General features: G+C 35.4%; 1 protein-coding gene across 1 annotated transcript in view; it reads right to left on the reverse strand.

Annotated features, from left to right (window-relative positions):
• The window catches only part of LOC142334676 (mitogen-activated protein kinase kinase kinase kinase 5-like), a 255,273-nt gene that overhangs the window by 186,944 nt on the left and 49,487 nt on the right, over positions 1 to 18,842 (reverse strand). Inside the window, exons 5-6 of the mRNA XM_075382898.1 lie at positions 5,502 to 5,605; positions 5,106 to 5,221 (exon numbers count right to left, since the gene is read on the reverse strand). Coding sequence (XP_075239013.1) covers positions 5,106 to 5,221; positions 5,502 to 5,605 — 220 coding nt within the window. The remainder of the gene's footprint in view (positions 1 to 5,105; positions 5,222 to 5,501; positions 5,606 to 18,842) is intronic.

The following is an 18,842-nucleotide window of genomic DNA, read 5'->3' on the forward strand; positions in this document are numbered from 1 at the left end:
CATTCTCTTCTTCTCTGCTGTAGAACTTAAACTAAATCTATGAAGCCGTTAGGCGGAGTTCGTCTCTACTCGGTGAAATATAATTTTGAAATTTTTCTTCCACACCTCAGTTCAATAGTAACCAATTATGAAATGATTTCCAACAATATTGGTTCATTGCAGTCAAGTTAAGGTTCAATAAATGACAAAAAGGGCAGCTTCTGCTGTGCCCTTTTAGCCGAATAATTTGCATTTCATGATGTTCAGCTTAGTTGGCTCTAAAATAGATTTAGTCAACATGTCATTTGGCAAAACTAAGCAAAGGCTAATGATTGAGCCTCAAAAGCTTTCCTTTTTTCTGGCAGCTTGAGCTCAGTGGGTCTCCTTTATTGTTCAATAATCTAATCAATGATTTTGCTCGAGAAGATTCAAACGCCACACCTTCAAGCATTCCATCTGTTCCAGTGGAAACTTCCATTGATTGCCAGTGGAAGCTTACTTCCATATTTCTTACTTTTTTTTTGCTATTCGTAGTATATCGATGGGTGAGCGATGAAATTATAGCAGGTACGTGATTTTTGGCTTCTCCTCTGATCTTTTGCATGGAACTGTCCAAGTTTCTGAAGCATACTCCAGTTTATCCTCTCTCCCTCCGACTTTCAATAAACTACCGCAAATTGAGTTAAAGGCTTAAATTTCAAATGGAGCAATAACAACAACTCAGAAATCAAGTATTAAAAAGTCACTCGCCCATACGCATGTTCGAATGTAATTTAATGTTCGGATGTTACAAGAATGTTCAGAAATAAAACGGTTAAGTAAAAAATTATAGAACCACACGACTACAATAATTGCTCCAAACTTCGTTCGAAAACCCATAACAGTTCTTTCAATATGTGGCACTGCTGTGAAAACTTAAAGTCCTAACTAACAAAATCAAATCTGAAACTTAAAGGCCAAGGACAGCGATCTACAATCACAGGAATTCAGGATTAATTTTTGAAATGAGCATTGAAGTTGTTATATGCGGGCGTTCTGCTTTCGGTTAACATTGACTGTCATTTAACCTGAGATGGTCATTATTAGCTTGCTTCACTGACTAGTGTTGGTATTGTTTGGCAAAAATGCCAGTGCAACTCTTTGCCACTGCTGTTCCTTCAGCAACATTGAACAAAAAGCGACTAACGTCAGACGAATTGCTCTCGAAAGACTGGCGGGGCACACAAATAAGAGGCATAGTCTATCGAAACTTTTATGATGCAAAAACTTCTGATTGGGAGAGGTTCGAAAACCTCGCCCTCTCGAACTAGACTCCGGGACATCAACCTCTACACTACACGGGCTATGTACGGTCACCGCTCACAATCAGTTTTATTTCAGCAACAGACTTAATTTTGTGAAAACGCGCAATAAAAATTACAAAAAAATCAAACTCAAAGAGTGAAAAATTCACTCAAGAAGTGAACTGTAAAGATTGTTCTAGAAAAAATGGCACAGTGAAAATTTTGCATCAGAGAAACACACACGTTTACAAAAACTGCTTCAAACTTCGTTCGAAAGACAAAAACCTATTCGCAATTTTCTTCAAATAATCTTTTCGTACCGTGACAAATCAACTATTTACAAACCGTAAATAAAAAGCAATCACCATTTTCAAAGTTTCACACAAAGTGGTCCATTTATAAAAATGCACATGCTTCCATCATGACATAAGCATTACAAATTACTTAAACAGTTCAAAACTTGAACTTCTTTTTATTTCATATGATTATTTCGTCACAAGAGAATTTTTTATTTCCGCAAATTTGAAGCGTACTGCGATTTTTGCAGTTATCAAGTACGCCACAAGAGTATCGAGATGGAAAATTATGTGATTTCCGCGGAATATAATAAATTTTGATTTGAAATTAGTGAATGAGAACATTATTACATGGGCAACAAAAGGGTCAAGTACTTATATTGACCTGTTCTTGGCAAATTTTACATCATATGTAACCACCCACCAAAAAAAAAATATTGACTTCTCGCCTCTCCTGGAAATGAGCATAAAAGACATTTTATCTTCTGTTTCTTCTAAAAATAGAAAACCATTTTATTCAATCAAAAGATTGGGCAAATTAAAGGAAGAAATTGGTTTCGTTCTATGGCAGCGAATTAAACAATTGATCGGCACCAAAAAGAAATTGACAAAAAATTCACAAGAAAAACCAAATTTGAATTAAAACTTTCAAAAAGAATTTTGCAAGAAGCATTAGATCAATATTTACCAAGAAAGACGAAAAACAAGAACTGAAGAACATGGCTGACAACGCTCTGCAGCAAAGGAAAGGTTAAGGAAGAAATTGCTGCAGTAGCAATCCAGACCGCCAATAAGGAATACAAAAAACATTGCAGGAAAGTGAAAACTTCCAAAAAATACAAACCTCTAGCAAAATCAAATTGAAAAGAGTGCACCAAAGGAAAACAAACATTTTCAAAGTCTAGAATGAAATAACAGGTAAAAAAATGAAAACCTAGAAAAAACCATCCCAAAGAGAACTCCCAATGCGCACTTTACACAAAAATCATTTCTGAAAAAAAAATCCATCCATCGGAACAATCGGTTTCTTTAAAAACTACTGATGAGGAAGTTTTTGAATGCTCCAAATAAGTACAGTAAGGAGAGTCATGACCTTAATTTTTGCTGCATCAAGAAATTTTCCAATGTCATCAAGAAAATTTCCAATCTCATCAAGAAAATTTCCCATGTCTAATTTTCTACTGCGTCAACGATACTAGAAAAACTTGAAAACTTGATTGAGAAAAAATTACTTCATATTTATTGAACTTAAACAGCTCACAAGCTCAGATTGATTTCAGGGCCAAAAAATGTACTGTCGACGTTGTTCTATTTCTGATTATTCCGTTATTTCTATTTGCACGTTCGTGGATCTCAAAAAAATCATGCGATAACCTCAAACATACAATTCGAATGTTAGGCAAATTAAATAACGGTTTGAGATGTAGTGTTTTCAATATACATAAGTCATACCTAACTAAACGCTATCTGTTTGTCAAAAATAGCAAAAGTTGTTTCAAGCACTGGTTTTGTTTATACTGCCGTTCCCCAGGGCCCGGTACTCAGTCCTCTGCTTTCTATTATATACGTGAATGATTTGAGCAACAGACAGGATATAGACAAATTCACTATTCTTAAATCTAATACCATACTTTTTGCAGAAGATACAGTGATAGAAACTTCAGCTAGAGCTGAAAATGTTGTGAGGAAAAATGGTTAACTAAAAATAAGTTGACAATCAATTCTGAGAAAACTAATTGGAGAAACTAATTCTCACAGCAAAAGAGAATATCTTAACAAAGATAAAGAAAGAATTGAAAATGTTGATAGAATACGTTGTCTTTGAATGACAATAGACAATAAATTGTATTTCAAAAATCCTATTGAAGTTGTTCAGCAAAAACTAAACATAGCAAAAGAATTGTCCAAAAACATCCGCCGTTCACACGCTTGATGCACATTAAAACAGAAGAGATGGAAAATTGACCGAATTTTCAGTTTTGTTTTTAGTGTCAAAAATTGTTCTAATGTAATTTTTTAGATTCTAAAACAAAATTTAATTCAGTTTTTAAACTGAAAACTGTTGAGCTTAATACTAATGTTGGCTAGCAATCGCTCTAATTAACTTTGATAACATAATGCACTGTGAGTTAAACACCGGGCTTCATATGTTTATCCCGTTTCTTTTGATTTTGCTCTTTTGACTTTGACTATTCACATTGAATAATTCAATGTGCGAAAGAATTTAAAATCCATTCAGATGAAACAATTAGTGAAGAAAGTCAAAATTCAAGCGTGATCATCGTGACTTACGTAAAACGAAAAACATGATCACAAGGTAAAGCGAATCAAAAAAGGAGAGCCCCTAAATAACAGCCGTTGGGAGGCTGACGGCGGCTATTAATAAAATTCAGCGACTGTCCTATAAAATGAAAACATTTCTCACGAAAGGTCAGATGGTGCCAGATTTTCAAATCTGTGTTCAGCTGGTAATGCAATACGGCGTACTAATTTAAGGAAATTCGGTCTTGTCAGATATTTCATTGATAGACTCAAAAACAAAACATCTAACAAAAAAATTACAATAGAAAATTAACTTAGTGAGCGATCTACGGAGGAAATAAAAAATATTTTCCGCAACAGAATCACACATGTATTGAGAACTCAAACTCGTGATAAAAACGTCTAGTTAGCAACGTGAAATCTCTGATGAACGATACTGACTTAAACAGAGTAAATAAAAATAAATCTAGGTCTTGATTGCGGCGATCGAAAAATTTGACAGACCAATTGGGTTTTCAGATTAGAAAAATGTTGAACCTGTTGGTCATTGTTGAACCTTTCTTTGTAAGTACGGTTTTAAAAATGACAAATCAGCAGGTTAAAAACTTTTGCCACAAGTTGTTTGAAAAACTACATAGTTGACAACCAGGACTTTTCAAGTTATTTCTTTTCAGTACGCTCAAATTTTTAAGCCCCTGCACACATTTATGTAACTGCTTTTGTTTAAATCAGTAATGTATATCGTTCAATTATTATAGTAATTTTTTGTGTCCCTAATCAAACTTTTTTGTGTTTCTTGAATACTCGATACATTGTGAGGCACCTGAAAACGGATCAACTGATGATCTAACGGCGTGCTCGTTTCTTCGGTTCAACTTCAATGTACATATTTTTGTACACAATAAATAAACTTCTTTTCTTCTTGATAACCGAAAATGAACGATTTATTATTTATTTGAACGTGACGCAAAACATAAACCTAAAAAGAAACCGTAAAATTGCTCATTTGATAGAATGAAAACCCCACAGTCGAGTAAATGCGCATAATTCATATTCCCGGCAAGATGTTGGGAGAGGGCTAGCAGAATTGATAAAAAATTCTTAATTCAATCTATTCATGTTCTTACCTTTTTAATCTAACATCTAATCTTTTCAAGTCACAACAATGTACATTGTTAGCAGACTTCATAGGCATGAACGTTTTACATTCAGTCACACACAATGCTTATTTACAAAATTGTTTTCAAAAATGGTAATGAAATTGTGCATGGATTGTAAAACTAACCAATAAGGGGTACCAATTAGTGTCTTGGTGCGATCCATTGTCGCAGTAGTTTGCACTGACACTCCAAAATCTGCTAGTTTGACGTCTCCTCTTTGAGTTAACAGGATATTAGCACCCTAAAAGGGAAACACGGGAATTCCCAGATGAGAACATTTATTTGAGCTTTTCAGCTCAGAGCTATCAAATTCACCCTGACCATAGGAGGTGCTCTCGGAAATTATCATTGAATTATTCGACAGAATCGATCTGTAAATTACGGTCCATGTAAACCGTATACCAAGCAATTCTCATTGTTTCAAATGGAAAAATTGATAAGTTGCCTCGAGTCGTTGGGTGGGTGGTGGGTAAGGGAGGGAGGACGGAAGGGAGGGAGGGGTGATTGAGGTATTCACTGACCTTAATGTCTCTGTGCATAACATGCTGATGATGAATATAGGCTACAGCTCCAAACATTTCACGCATCACAAATGCTATTTGATCCTCGTTGAAGGCATTCTTTTCTAAAACACGAAGCACTGCTGCCCTTCTTAAACAAAGGCTTGTATAGAAAGTAGTCTCTATTACACTATCTTACCGGGTGCAAGAATACCAATTACCTATTATGTACAAAATGCTGCACACAATAATTATGGAGTATAATGGAAGTGACGCAACACAACTTGATAGTACTAATCACTAGTAATTCTAAATTATCCTGATTGAACCAGAACACATGAACGGTCAAATGTCAAGTGATTGTCGCAACTTATAAAACTGACTATTTTGGACATGTTGACATAAATTTTGGTGATTTATTTTCGACATGTTGACATAAAACAAAGGACAAAATGTTGCACAAAAACTCGCCAAAAATAAAAGCAAATCAACTATACTTTTGTAATCAAGCATGATTATTCAAAAGAACATAGTAGGGTCTCAAAATTAATTAAATTACAAAACTTGATAAAAAGTAAATTCCGATTTGGACAAATATCGCGAGTCCCAAAAAAAGTCTCAAAAGAGACATGCAAAAACAATGGAAAAAATTAACTACAGCTCCCAACTTTCATGCCTATTATTCGTACTACAGACATGTATTTGAATGACCGCCTTTGATAAAACTCAGCAGCTTACAAAAATACAAAGAAAATCACATCCGAAATTACAATCTCTGCAAGAAAATCCAATTCCATTAAGCGCCGGATTGACAGATGGGTTCAGCTCAAGTTGCATTTACGGCTTACAATGTTTCAAAGGTAAAAATAGTTGCATCGTTTACGAGTACTAACAAGCGATTAATTAAATCACAAATGCAAAATTAAACTATCTGACCATTCAATTAATTGATTTGAGCCATTTATCTTGAGCGTTGAGTGTTGACAATAAAATTTTCTCTCTCCAATCACAACATTTTGCAGCCTTAATTTCTTTTTCATTTATTGACCGCCACCTAAGAGTACATTGCCTGAAACCATCTCGGAGCTTCAACTTATTCTAGAAAATCAATGGGAAGATGTCCCTTTAAAAAACACAAATGACCGGCTAACGCCGGACAAACCGCTCTAGAACTACTGACAAAAGACTAGCTTCGGTTGCAGCTTCCTTCAGCTAAGAGTAGCTAGGTCCGGCTATGAAACGCCAATGTCATTATATGCACAGGAGGTGCGTTTCATGATGTCAAGTCAAATCAGTCACACAAACAGTCCAGCTAATAAAAATTGCACTAAAAAAGACCAACAGGACCCAAAACATATCCGGTAGAATATCGAAGATAACTCAAAGACCCGTCATTCGATGCTCCATAGAATACCGTCTTTCGTTGCTCCTCTCAGGTATTCTTCAACGAGTTAAAAGTAACGAAATTGCTGGCCAATTTATTTCAACCCATATGCTGACATCATCATTGCTATGGATGATATTCAATTTGTTTCAAAGACTATTCATTCAACATGAACAGAGACCAAAATACAATCATAGCAATGAAGTTAAAGAAAGTTGATTTACAAACTTGGTGGCAAAAATAGCTTTCACGTTGAATTGATTTATACAGTGGAAAACAAGACCCATGCAGAGTGCTGCTTGATAATCTGCTGATGCATGCCAATGGAATTAAAAATTCGACATTAAGGTAAACAAAAGTTCTCTCAGCTTTCAGGCGAGCAATAAATACAAAGCGCTAAATGAGCAGCGAACAAAAAAAACATAGCCGGACAAGACCTGAACGACAATATAAAGAATTTTCATGACTAAACAAAAAACAAGAGCTAGAATGTAGAATGGACTAGGAATGAACTAGCAAAAGCAAAATCATTTAGAAAAAATCCGATGAAAAACTTGGAAAAAAACAGTAAGAACATCAGTCAGATTGCCGCACGTGAACGAAAAACCAATAGCAAGAAAAAAACATTTGTGTTCAATGACCTTTTTCTCACCTGCTTTAAAATCACTTCAATTCGTTTTCAAAAATGAAGAAAATATGCCAACAGAACGTAAAACGATAAACTCCTAAATTTTAATACGAAAACGCCAATATAGCCACCCATAGCGCTGAGAATCGGAGCAATAAAAAATGAGAACTGCTAAAAAAACAATTGCAAAGAATAAATTAAACAAATAAACTGAAAAAACCAGCCAATTTGAGGAAAAAGCCGCGGAAAGGCACCCTACTTCGATTGGGTTTCGTTGCTAGGCGAAATCCTAATATACAATTAGAGGGTACAGGTATTAGTATGATCTCGCAATAAGGATTGGACATGGTAATAAAGACTATTGGGAAGTTTGCCGCGCAACTGAAACTAGGCGTTATGTAATTTATCCCTTTTCCATGTAATTTATCCGAGCGAGTAAAAACCGAGTTCAATAAATTAAGGCCGCAAAACCACTCGCCTTTTCGCTTCACTCTCTGTTTCGGTGTGACCAAAATCACTACATCAATTTAACTTCAAAAATCACGCAAATGTGTGAACAGATCTTAAAAAAAACATAACCAGAAGTATTCCGAAGAAGACTCGAAAACAGCTTCGCCAAAAATTAGCCTGTCGAAAAACTAGTTTTTGACAACAGTGAGCACCAAAGAAGAGAAAAGTCTATCTTGATTGAAATAAAAAATTCAACTGAAAAAACTAAATTAAACAAAATCTAAATTTTAAACATTTCCAACGTCGGGCGAATTGCTCTCAAACGACCTTGGCCTTGTCAGTAGCGGTTGGCCTTGTCAGTAGCTAGCAGCAGTTTAAAGAGGCTAGCTTTAGCTTAGTTGAAGGGGCGTGAGGCGAGGGTAATATATGCCGACATCACGCTACATAACAGCAGCTGAATTGCGGCATCAACAAAAGAGTTAAGTAAGAGAGAGAGAGAGAGAGAGAGAGAGAGAATGTGAGAGATAAAACATGAACAAGAAAGGAAAGGAAAGAAACCCCAACCGACAGAGAGCGATAGAGCTAGGAACATTTTCAATGATGAGATTCGATTCAGCGACTTCTAGTTACAAAGCCTTGTTAGTAATTTAATCATATAGAAAAACTGAGAAGAGCAGAACTTAAAAGAAGTTTCGAGATTTTGCAGTGAACAAATATTTAAACCACTTTTTGTCTATGGATTTCGGTCATGTAAATGATCTGCAAGACTCAAGAAGTTTCGTTGACCAGTAATGATCGTTAGACTAAAAAAAGGACAAACTATTAAAAAATTTGAAAAAACAATTGCAAAATTGAACTATATCTTGCTACAATTCGAAAAAATATCTTCAGTACCAATAGACAGTCCATTATACCTTTCAAGCCCTAAATAGTTTCACTGAGTCAAAGATGAGTCAGTTGAAAAAATTGAAATTAAATACAAAAAAAATTGCTTAAGACTCGAGCAATTAAAATAGTGATAATCATTCGATTAAACATAGAAACTATGCAGCAGCATACTATCAAACCTTGGAGGAGGTCCCTATGCCCCTGGTGCCGGAAAAAATCAAAAAGTCAAAACAAAAATTGAAAAATTGTGAATAGTTTAAAAATTGCTTAGTTCGTGATACTAAAATCTTTAAGAAACATTCAAATATATCTAGAGAATATGCAGCAACCTATTAGCACACCGGTTCCTTGACCACAAGGGCTGGAAAAAACTCAATGAATGACAAAAACTTTCAAAAAGCATGAAAATTAAAAATTTGCGTGTTTTTGTTTGGATTACCAAAACACATGGCTCTTAAAATGGTCATAAAACGTTTTCATGTCTTGCAAAGACCTTTATCAACTTCAGTCAGCCTCAATTTTAAACTGGTCCAAAAAAACTAAAAATTACAAAAAAAAACACGAAAAACTGCAACATTTTGGGCTTAAAAACTCCTAAAATGACATTTAACCTTAAACTACGGCCTTCCCCAAAGCTTCACCACACTAAGCACTTGAAGGACTACTAAACACGGCTAAAGGCCTCTAATGAAACTTAATTCCCGCTGAGCGCTACATGTTTATCCAGTTTTTGTGGACGAAAAGTCAAATGGATCAGAAGAAAAAATCGGTAAAGCAAAAAAATTCCAAAGAAAAGACCAAGAGGACTAATAAAAATGCCACAAGCTTCGTTTGAGAGCAATTAATTAAGTTCTCAGTTGATTATGTATAAATACAAAGGGAAAACAAAAACTCAAGCCAACCAGACAACACCCTCGCTCACACAAAATCGGACCAGCCACAAAAAGCACAAAAAAATGATTTTTTTAGTGAAAAAACAGCTTTGATCAAAGCGTAGAACTATAAGAAATTAAGACAAATTTTAAGTTTTTCGCAATTTTTTGTCAAAATTCAATGAACGAAATTGCTTGGTACCAAAGAGCCTGTATTTGGTTTTTAATGAAAACTGCTCACCGGCATAAAACAAACATTTAGTAACAGTTGAAAGCAATAAATTACAATAATGGTCCAAAAATCGCCAAAAACATTCTTGAAAGTAGAGACTTAGTTGAAAAACTTTCAAATTAGCGTAAATTCTCTTCAATTACCATAAACCTTTGAACAGCTATCAAAACAACCTGAAAACAACACCTTTATTCCAAAATATGTTTCTGAACAACACAGAATTTGTCTTCATAAATAGACAGCCCCCCAATACAATTCAAACACTTTGAATTGTGAAAACATTCCGTTACCTGACCAGCAGACCACTAACAGCTTACGAGCCAACCCCAATACATTGACCTTAAGAGTCCATTCTAGTCATCGGCTGCAATACATAACAGACAAACAAACCAAGAGGAAATTCATGTACCACCATTGACAGTTAAGTTTATTACAATAGTAGTTTCAAGAGTTTCAACTCCTGCTGTGATTTTCATTTCGAATACTGATGTCTTGCGCCAATATTCACACGTTTTGGCTGGAGAATTGCCTTTTAGGAACAATTTTCTTTCATTTTTTGTGGCTAAAGAATTTGTCTCAAATTCTGAAGTGAATTTGGTATACGTAATAGACAAACTCTGAAATTATTGATCCCAAAGTTTGCCAAATTTGACGTGTCTCGTATTTTATACATGTGCTGAGTTTTCACACTTGAGGAAAACAACAATGTATTTGCGCAAGAGGAGAAGTTTCGTCACGGCATGATTCGCATGATTCCTCTCGAGCTTTGGCGACGGAGCCAGGGATCCTCGGAAGATTGCCCGCAAGAAGCTTCCTCTGCTTGAGAGGTTGATACCGGATGGTCTGGTGGAGGCTTATAGAGCTTGGATCATCAGACTGCGGAGGCTTATAGAGCTTGGATCAATCGTCAGAAGCGCATTTTAAAGCCTTGGAAACGGCGGGCAACTTCTGATTCGAAAGATTGAAGAAGCTTATTGACCCTTGGTTTGATCCTAACTTTGATCCAAAGGATCCCTTGAGTCTTAGTGGGTGATCACTGATTGTTAAATCAGTAAAAAGAATAAAATAGAAGACTTGATTGTCAGATAGCCTACCCAATCAGAAGTTCCAATGTGCTTTTGCAGTTCGTCTTTGGACATTGCCCTTTTCTTCTCTATAAGATGTAAAATTGATTCAAATTTGTTCTTTTGAGCGCGCTTGAGGTAGTCTTTTGCAAGTCGGATCTGAAGTTATCTTATGCTATGCAAGTTAGATTCTTCGTGTAATTTTTGCAGTAAGACACAAACGTTGTTGTTTGTTATATTTATTTTCCGGAGGCCTTTTTGACCGGTCTCAAGTGCTTTTCAATGACTCGAGTGCTATCTCGAGCTCTTGCTAAATATTCAGGAAATTTTAGTCTCCAAACGCACAGGGGTATTTTTTTGCCATCGGTCCAATACAATTTTGTGCCTGGATTGGTTGGTGAATCTAATTTTCAGAAGAAGGGAATTGTAAGACATCTATGAAACCAATTTCCATTTTCAATTTCTATCGAATGGCTTTAATGACTTTCACACTATCTGTTTTCAAGAAAAACTATGGGTGTTCTTATTTTTCCGCATATTGTTGTTCTTTAAGTTCTCTCGCTTACCATCGATAATGGCCGCTGTATTCGGTTCCCAATGTTTAAACATACCCGGCAGATTGCCGGAAAATATCCGTCGTTGATTCCCATAACTCTATTGGGATTGAAAGAAAAAAATATCAACAAAATTTAATTTCTGTATAAAAACATTTTTAAGTGCGATTTATTTTGATGTCATTTCGTAACTGAACACACTCCTGTCTCTCAGTGAGAGGCTACAGGGTCTAGTATCAATACCAATAAGCATTATAGATAGTAACTAAAACTTATGAGAACAAAGTTCAAGTACCGGGCATCTAAAAATCGGCTTTATGGGTTTATCCCGTTTCTATTTCTGACTTTGATTTTTTATACTGACTCTCTTAATTTTGAATTGCTCTGCTGAGCAGCTGCTGTTTAAAAGGACTTTGAGCAGAATGACAGAAGAGTGAAACTAGCCTAGAGAAGTCAAAAAGATTTCACGCAAAATGTCGAAAAAGCGGCAAAATGGGTACAGCGAAAAAAGTTCGACGAAGTAAAAAAACATAGCAGGACGAGTCCTGACGTACAATTCAAAGAAATTTCATTGACTAAACAAAAAACGACTGCTAACGGACTATGAATGAAATGAAAACACCATTTCTTAAAAAAATCAGATAAAGAAATTAGAAAAAAAATCGGTGTCAAAATGCCGCATGAGAACAAAAAATAAATAGCGAGAAATGGAAATTTGGTTCAAACAAAAATCTAGGCCTAGAATGAGCTATTAATGAATTGGGAAAACCATTTAAAAACCCGATCCAAAAAATCGAAAAAACAGTGAAAATCAACGTGACATTGCCGCATGTGAACAAAAAACCACTAGTGAGAAAGCGAATTTTTGTTCAAACACCGTTTTCTCACTCTACAGAGCAAAAAAATTTACGCCGCAAAACCACCCGCTTTTTCGCTCCATTCCCTGTTTCGGCGTGACCAAAATTCTCTACTCCAATTTGACTTCAAAAATCGTGAAAATGTGTGAACAGATCTTAAAAAAAAGACAGCGCCCCAATACAATTCAAATTCTTTGAATTGTAAAAAAATAGGAGCGCTATAATAGCCGGCTGAGAAGATGAGGGCGGCTATTAATAAATCTATTTTGTTCCAATCGTTCCAGTTGGTAGCTATTTGTTTTTGACGCCATTTCTTTTCTCAAATATCAGTGCAAATTGGTTATTATAGCCAAGTTGTTTGTCACTTAGAGGTATGAATAAAAGATGTTCGGTGTTTCAATGACTGCAACCCAATCTGTCTTCAAAAACGGTTAACAAAATTTTTATCTGCTAAACTTATTCTCAAAGTTCCAGATAGTTTTCAGAGGAAACGTAGTGATGAAAATTTGATAACATAGTGCTATTGGATGATAATACATTGACACCACTAATTTTCTTGAAATAATAAGAAAACGGAGGTTTCATTTTCCGTTTTGCTGTTTTTTTTTGCTATTTAGTTTAATTGCATGTTGTTGGCTATCAGGCCCTTGTTCCATTGAGGTTGATAGACAACTCATAAAGGTATTCAATTCTTTGGATCGTATTTCAGGGACTAACTTTGTTTCGGTCATATTTCGGAGTCATAAATAGATACCACAAATTTAGGACGAATTTTTCTCAATTAACAGGCGAGATTTTGACATTGGCTGCCTCTAGTTTAAGCTTAAGAACACGCAGCTCACTGTGTTACGGAGAATCCAGAGCTACCAAAATTACCATTCACATAGTTCTGAAATTCTGCCTCATCATCATCAGCTTCGCTGAACCATCTCCTTAGAGCCTACTAATGCTTTACAGCTACACAGTAACTAATGCCCTCGGGTTTTACGTCGAGGAAGGAAGCCCTCACAATTTGAAGACGAAACGTATAATCAATCACAGGAAGAATCGATTAAGAGAAAAATCCCATAAAGGTCAACAAGACCCAAATAAAAGCTACAAACTTTGTTTGAGAGCAACTTTGCGATTATTCTCAGTTACGTAAAAGAATTTCTAACCAGTCGAGCGCTCCTATAAGCAATTTCGGATCTATTCTGTCCCCCCAGCTTAGTGGGAATATGTGTTTTATGACACCCAGGCGCACGTGCATCATTTTCACATAGTAACGTACTATATAACAACACAATTTGTAACTGGGGGTCATAAAAAAACGGGGGGGGGGGGGGGGGGGGGGCAGAATAGATCCGCAATTTCAATGCTATACATTTTATTATTATTACCATATTACTACTATATAGCTTATTTGTCAGTGACCATTTGCATCATACGAGCGTCACAAAATCAATTCAAATCCAACAAGAAGTATCTGCATGATTGAAACAGGGGGATGATGATAAATGTTTCCATGTCTATGGTTTTCTAAAACAAGTTCAAATTTGAGCTGATGTATGATCATTACTCAGAAAATAATAAATCGTGTCAAATCCATGCACAATTACGTCACAAACTCAATTCTAAGTTCCTCCCACAGTAAGCAAGATAAGACGAAAAAGCACGTACGTTTCCAGTCAACCATAGTAAATTAAGGTAGCATACGGTCGAAATCACAATTGCGCAAAGACTTCCATGATATAAGCGTAGAAAAAGTGGCGCCGACTTGACCATTAGAGTGATGAGATAGCAGAAAATATCCTATACAGAAGGGCAAAAACAACAAAAATTCCAATTCAAACAAATTAATTTTTCAAATAACAATTTGAACTTTTCCATACTGTTGAAAATTTACGGCGTTGAAGAAAACAAGCAACACAGTCAGCACAAGCCAGCCGTGAATAAATTTATATACGAGCAACACAGTCGAATGCAAACCAATTCAGATAACGATTGATTGAAACAAAATTTGTAAAACGCCTCTTTCCATATGGTTGGTGTCAAAAAGTTGCCAGCAGAGTTGCCACTTTGGTGTAAAATAAAATCACTTTCTAATCCTTCAAGATTAAACCTTACTTTCGATTCTGCATTCCGCGCTGAGCAGATCAAAAAAACAAAAACAGTCGAAGCGCAATTGAAATTTTTGGAGTACCGAAATATATATGAACAATAACAAAATTCTGCATCTCAAATAAAATACTCGAATTCCGATCATAGAAACACCAAGGACTAATATTGGAAAAGTTGCTCGCAAAGGACTGACGTGGTGGTGGCTTTGTTTGTAGATGGCTTAAACTTAGCGAGGCTATCCTCGATTGGTACGGGGTGATATAAACCACCCATAAAATTAACCTTAAAACCATGAAATAATGCAGCCTCAGCAGTTCGGAATATCCGTAGTTTTAGACTTTAGAGAACGCAGAGCCAAATCGTGCCCTCCTGCTTAAACCCTCGGGTTTATCCTGTTTGAAGACGAAAAGTCTGATCCGTCCTTGGAACGAGCGATCAAATAGCAATTAAAATAAAGGGTAGAAAACTAAAATCGACTCGAATACTCGTTCAATTGAAATTCGAGAAAAAACAATTCCCAAAAGGGGAAGATTAAAGGTTACAATAGAAAAATACCGAAAATTCGAAAGTATTTTGCTAGGGGCACGGGTGGCGGACGTCGACGGTGGGGGCTGGGATGGTAGATGCGGTAGATTTTCTTCCGCAGCATTGGCACAGTTTACTAGCATTAGCACAGGTTACTAAGTATTAAATATTAAGCACATACTCGACAGATAGACCCAACATTGCCACCATTGATTCCAGAAACCTCGATTGGTATTGAAAGTGTAAAAAATAATAAAAAATGGTACAAAAACAATTTTAAAATACAACCTATTCAGATGTCATTTCTTAGTTGAACATGCTACTGTTTCTTAATGAGAGGATACAAGGGCTAGTACCAATACACATAAGCGTTAGAGATGGCAATTAATACTTATCGAAACCAAGTACAAAAATCGGGCATCTAAAACTGGGCCTTATCGGGTTATCCCGTTTACATTTTTGATTCTCTTCTTTATGACACCTCTCATTTTTGATTCTCTTTTTTCATTTTAAAGCGCTTTGCTGAGTAACTGCTGTTAAAAAGCGCTTTCAGTAGCATGAAATTATCCTAGAGAAGTCAAGAAGATTTCACGCAAAATATTGATCAAGCTGTGAACCGAGGTGGTCAAGCAAAGTTTTGTTTGACGAAGTCAAAAAACATAAGACAAGTCCTGACCTACAATTCAAAGAACTTTCATTGACAAAAAAACTAAACCTAGAACGGACTATGACTGGATCGGAAAAACTAATTAGAAAACAAATTCTATCAAAAATTAAAAGAAAATGAAAGAAAAAATGCCACATGTGAACAAACAATCACAAGCTAGAAAGCAAATTCTTGTTCATAAACTGTTTTCTCACTCTACTGAAAAATTAGAATGGAAAATATGAATGCCACAAAACCACTCAATTTTTCGCTCCACTTCCTGCTTCGGCGTGACCAAAATCATCACTCCAATTTGCCATCAAAAATCTTGGAAATGTGTGAACAGATCTTACAAAAAAGACAGCGCACCAATACAATTCAGTTCTTTAAATTGTAAAAACAGCAGTAGCAGTCCTAAATTACAATTCAAAGAACTGGATTAACTGAAGACAAACACAGTCAATCTCCTAAACAAAAACAACCTCCGTTAACAAACAAATCAAAGAACTCTTTTTAAAAAAGTTATCGAAGTTACATATTCAGACATCGTCAATCTCACAAGACCTCAATTCGTAAAAAGAAAGAAAAACATACCCAGCAGATTGCCGGAAAATAGCCGCTGTTGATTCCCATAACTACGATTGAGATTGAAAGAACAAAAAAAAATAATGGAAAAAAATGATTTTGCGGAAAAACAATTTTAAAGTGTGATCTATTTTGATGTCATTTTGTAGTCGAACATAATCCTGCGTGAAAAAATATAAAACGAAAAAGAGCGTCAGACGACGAAACAAAAAAACATAGCCTGCAGAAATGCAAAAACGACTCGAATAGTCGTTTTCCTGAAAGAATTACCTTTCAAATCAACTGGTTCCTACTAAAGTGACTACTAAGAACAAAAAGTCAGTCAAAAGAAGATCAGTCAAAAAGAAACAACTGAACTAAAACATTATATTACACCTATATATAAAAGAAGCCAAGTTATTTGTACGCAAAGGAGAACATCAAAGTAGATGAGCAGCAACAGTCAATCCTTGTTAGACTCTCAAAACATTACTTTGAGAGAAAAATTTGAATACTGCACAAAATGGCCAAACATTTTTACAAAATTTATCAATTTCCGTAAGGTCTCTTAATTGAAACATACCCGATACAGGAGCTAGTATCAATGCCAATAAGCATTAGAGATGGTAATTAAGACGTATAAGAATAAAGTTCGAGAAACTCAATCTAAACGTGGGGTTTATGGGTTTATCCCGGTCCTATTATTGATTTCGTTATTTTGATACTGACTCTTTTCATGCTCAGTTGCTTTGCTTCGCAAGAACCGTCTCAAAGCAATTTGAGCGGAACGAGCGAAAAGTGTAGCTAGCGTAGAGAAGTCAACAAGACTACGCGCAAAAAGTTGAACAAGCTGTGAACTAAGGTAAAGCAAAAAAAATTATCCTACAAAAAAACATAGCAGGACAAGTCCTGACATACAATTCAAAGAATTTTCATTGACTACACAGAAAACTAGACCTAGAAAGGACTATGAATGGATTGGAGAAAACCATTGACAAAAAAATCCAATCCAACAATTCGAAAAAGTTATAAAAATCGAAATGAAATTGCCGCATGTCAACAAAAAAACCACTACGAGAAAGCAAATTTTTGTTCAATTCAAACACAATTAAAGCAATGAAAAGCTCGCAAAACAATAGGCAATTCATAATAGGCTGAAAAACTTGTCTATGATTTTTTTTTAAATAAAAAGAAAAAACTGCAAAACAAATAAGAATTTCAATTTTTCTGTCAATTTTCCTAAGAAAAAAAAGATTTATACCAACAAAACATAAATCAATTGGTATCTGGTTATTGCATAAGTAACAAGCTTGTATTCAAATCCCACTTTAAGCATTAAAACAAACAGGCAAAAATCAACAAAACTGATCAAAGAACCTCAAAATTAACATTTAACTCAAATTAACTAATTGAAACCTTCAATTCCTATCAAAACAAGCCTAAAACTAATACAATATCATAATCAAACCTCATAACCATCAACAGTTCCAAAAAACTGCTTTTAAAAGCCGCACGTAAAAATTTCGATCGCTTTCGTATAGAGGTGCTTAACTCTTCATTTATTAGTTGATAATGATATTATTAGTCAACAAATAGTTTTAAATGATCAAAACTTCCAACGTTTTGCTCATATATTACGGGATAACTATACATCAGGAATTAGAGAACCTGTTAATTTTATTTTCGAGTAGTAGTAAAAAAACCATACGATAAAACGTCGTGGCACTAGCCTTGCTGGTGCGAGGGTTCAATTCCGAGGTCAGAATTCCAGAGTTATGAATATGAAGGTATTTTTCGGAATCGAAAGCGGAAGCATTTGGCTCCTTATGAATCCAACTGTTGGTGGCTTTACGTGGTGTTTCTTTTTCTATTTTCCAAATTATTATCTTACTCAATAAAGAAAATTTGCTCTGTGTTCTTGGATGTTGTTCCACTTGCTAAGTACCTATTTTTGTTGCTTGATGTATCCAGGGGCAGCATATAGTAAGAATCAGTGCTGTTATCTGTGTCTGCTGTCAGTGCTGTTATCTGTTACCTCTCTCTGTGTTCTAAGTGATTATATCACTTTAATTATATAACTCGAGAGAAATTAAGTCTTAAATTAAATCTTCTGCCAACTGCCTTACCATCGGAAAAACTACGTGGAACAACCAATGACTTCCTAAAAACCTCTTTCGAAAGCAATGCTGATTGGCTATACCCTACAAACTTGGCCAGGATCCCAGTATAATTTTTGAAACAAGATGACCTTAATACGTGATATATGTGTCTTCTGAATTTCTGCTAGGCTCAGCAGTGGGGGACTCTGTCGCCCAGAAGATCTATCAAATAAAATAAACCAAAGGTTTTGAATGGGTGAAGCAAGCGTTAATTTGTTACTCTGCTATATCCCCTCTTCCCCTCTTGTAAGCTGTTGCAAATTATATTGCCTTGAAATAAGTTAATTCACAATGGGGCTCGTAATATCAGTTCTAGTTATTTTGATAACAGAGGTAAGAGAGTTACTTGCACATCGATGGAAAAGACAAATTGAAGACAATTTATAATAATTAAAATATTAATACCAATATCCGTGGTCCACTTTCCAAATGAACTAAA

This window comes from Convolutriloba macropyga, chromosome 2, assembly GCF_964194025.1.
Source record: "Convolutriloba macropyga chromosome 2, txConMacr16.3, whole genome shotgun sequence".
Classification (NCBI taxonomy): Eukaryota; Metazoa; Xenacoelomorpha; order Acoela; family Convolutidae; genus Convolutriloba; species Convolutriloba macropyga.